Source organism: Empidonax traillii, unplaced genomic scaffold (assembly GCF_003031625.1).
Source record: "Empidonax traillii isolate 1590-97213 ecotype Southwest subspecies unplaced genomic scaffold, ASM303162v1 scaffold6852:size12092, whole genome shotgun sequence".
Classification (NCBI taxonomy): Eukaryota; Metazoa; Chordata; class Aves; order Passeriformes; family Tyrannidae; genus Empidonax; species Empidonax traillii.
The window spans coordinates 3,045-5,587 of NW_020962045.1; the positions used below are offsets into that span (position 1 = coordinate 3,045).

The 2,543-nt window shown below is 60.3% G+C and overlaps 1 protein-coding gene across 1 annotated transcript in view; it reads right to left on the reverse strand.

The window, feature by feature from the left end:
* Positions 1-1,398: 1,398 nt before the first annotated feature.
* Positions 1,399-2,543, reverse strand: part of LOC114073531 — a gene marked incomplete at its 5' end in the record, with an annotated part of 6,854 nt that continues 5,709 nt past the window's right edge. Inside the window, 3 exons of the mRNA XM_027911266.1 lie at positions 1,399-1,499; positions 1,791-1,859; positions 2,129-2,362. Coding sequence (XP_027767067.1) covers positions 1,414-1,499; positions 1,791-1,859; positions 2,129-2,362 — 389 coding nt within the window. The remainder of the gene's footprint in view (positions 1,500-1,790; positions 1,860-2,128; positions 2,363-2,543) is intronic.

Sequence of the window (2,543 nt, forward strand, 5' to 3'; positions counted from 1 at the left end):
TCTGTGCACGGAGCATTTTTCCTGCCTGCTCTGAACAGCCTCTGGGCACGAGAGCACAGCCTGGGTGGCTCTGGTGTCAGCAGAGCCCAGATGCAGGTGCAGGAAGAAGCAGTGGCTGTTCTGCAGCAATGTCCAAGACAGACTGGAACGGTCCCCTCCCTCTGGCCTCCTTTGGTCTGATTTCTGACTGTGTCTGCTGCAGGGGCTGCGATTCCTGAACTGTGGGGACCAGACCTGGCCATGGTCTCCAGGCACTGCCTGGCAGCGCTCCCTAAGGTGGGATGGGCACGTGTCTGTGTCTCAGGCAGTGTGTGCTGCTTCTTCCTTTGCTTCCAAGCACACCCAAAACTCGCTCTTAAGCCAGGATGGTCACGGGTTCTGCCTTTGTTTTCTCATTTGCTCATAAACTGGGCCATCTTCACAGCAGACCCCAAAGGACTGACTTCCCTCCATCCTGGAAGCTGAGCCATACAAGGCCCTGCTTCAGCTTCTGCTGCTTCTTCCTTCCCTTCCACAAAGGCCTGGATTTAGAGTTCAGAAGCCCATGCATGTGTTTTTGAGGTGCCTGCATGGAGGAGAGGTTCAGCAGCTGCACCCCAAGGCTGATATCCCATCCCAGTCTCTAAGGATGGCAGCAGTGCCACCGCTGTGGGATGCCTGAGTGTGGCAGGTGAGACTGCCCTCAGGCACGGCCATGGAAGTCAGTCAGGATGACAGGCTGAAGCTGCCAAGCGCTGCTGTGAGGCTGGGCAGTCAATAGAAAGCCCTTGTGGCCACTTTTCCTGAAGCCTTTGGCCCAAGCCCGTGCAATTGTGCCCACAGCATCCCCGCTTTTGGCATCCTGGCAGGGGCAGGTAACACGTGCTGCTTCCTGGCTGGGACAGGCCTTGTGGCCACCTTCAAGCACCAGCTTCTCGGGGATCCCCACAGCTCCAGGCTCTGCCCATCTGCTCTGCTGGAAGCCTTGAGGCTCCAGCAGAACCTCCCAAGGCCAAGGGCCTTTGGGGCACTTTCCCCTCCCCACTGCACACCTGGGCAAGTGTTGCTGAGCACAAGGGCCCTTCTTCCCCTCTTCCCCTCTATGGACACCAGGCACTCAAGAAAACTTCCTGAGTCTCTGTCTTTGATAAGATGTAGAGATGTATTTGATATTTCCACGCTGGTGTAAAAGGCAGTCCTTGCAGAGAAGAGCCATTTTCCTCTCCAGAGCCACTCTTGGAGCTGCTGCAATCTGGAGCAGGGAGCTGTCTGTCCAGCTCTTAGCATGTACAGTTTGGAACCGACAGGCCTGCGATGCTGACTCTGATGTCCTCGCTCGTTCCTCAGGGCTGGAACAGAGAGGAACGGAGGCTACCGGAATCTGGTGGGTTTAGATTTTGATTTTGGTGCGGGTTTCGGTTTTGATTTTGGTTTTCATTTCTGGAAATCCCTGATGATTCTCATGGTTTCAGCTGCCCGCTTTGTGATGGCAGGGCTGTCAGTAGTCATGCCTTGAAGGGCTGGAAGAGAAAAGGACGGAGCCAAGATCAGAGCCAGCATCTGCAGGGCCCTGAGGAGCTCCTCCTGCCAGGGCCATCCCACCCAGCTCTTGCCATGGCCAGGAGGGAGCAGGGCCCAATGGGATCAGCCAGAAGGTGCTGGCCACCAACACCCCCGTGTCCCTGAAATCTCTCTCTGCTCTGAACATGCAGGAAGCAAAGCCCTCCACACTTGGAGCAGGATTGCAGCTCCCTGCCCAGGGTCTGCGCTCCTCCACCAGCCCCCACTGACAGCCCACTGCCCGCACTCACCCTCAGTGATGACCTCTGAGATGAACTCATCCTGCTCCTCCCCCTTTCTCAGGTACTTGGCAGCAATCCCTGGGAACACAGATGCTGTCAGGGCCCCAGCGGTGTCACAGCTCCCCCCCAGTGGCACTGCCAGCCTGGCCACACACCCTCCTGCCCTGGCAGGGCTGAGCCCGGGCGCTTCCTGCCTGGGGACGCCCCAGGTCTGGGCTGGCACAGGGTGGCAGCAGCCCCAGGGCACTCGGGGCTCCCCAGCACAGTCCTGGCCGCATCTGCTGCCGCTGCAGCAGCCAGGGCTGGGGCCGAGCTGCAGTGGGGTGGGCAGGGACCTTGTGGCTCACCTATGAACCTGAGGGCAATCTCTTTCAGGGGCTCCTGCGGGCTCTCCACGTACGGCAGGGCCTGCCACATGAACTCCTCCACTCTTTCCTTCTCGCTTTCCACCTGCAGAGAGCAGCAGAGTACAGAGGGAATGGTTGGCTGGGGCTCTGCCCCTTGGCCGGGCGCTGCCTGCGCCCAGCACTGGCCGCCCTGCCCCACAGCCCAGCTGGGCCGGGGCTCCAGCGCCACCCTGGCTGGGGGGCACAGGAGCTGCAGAGGAGCCCGCACGCCCCAGGGAAGGCAGCAGCGGCTGGGGCGCAGGCTGCTGTCCCACAGGGGCTGCAGCAGTGGGCAGGGGCACAGTGCCAGCCCCGCACTCGGGCCATCGGGGACTGGGGCTGTTCAAGACTTGGGTTGGGCCTTCATGGCCATCCT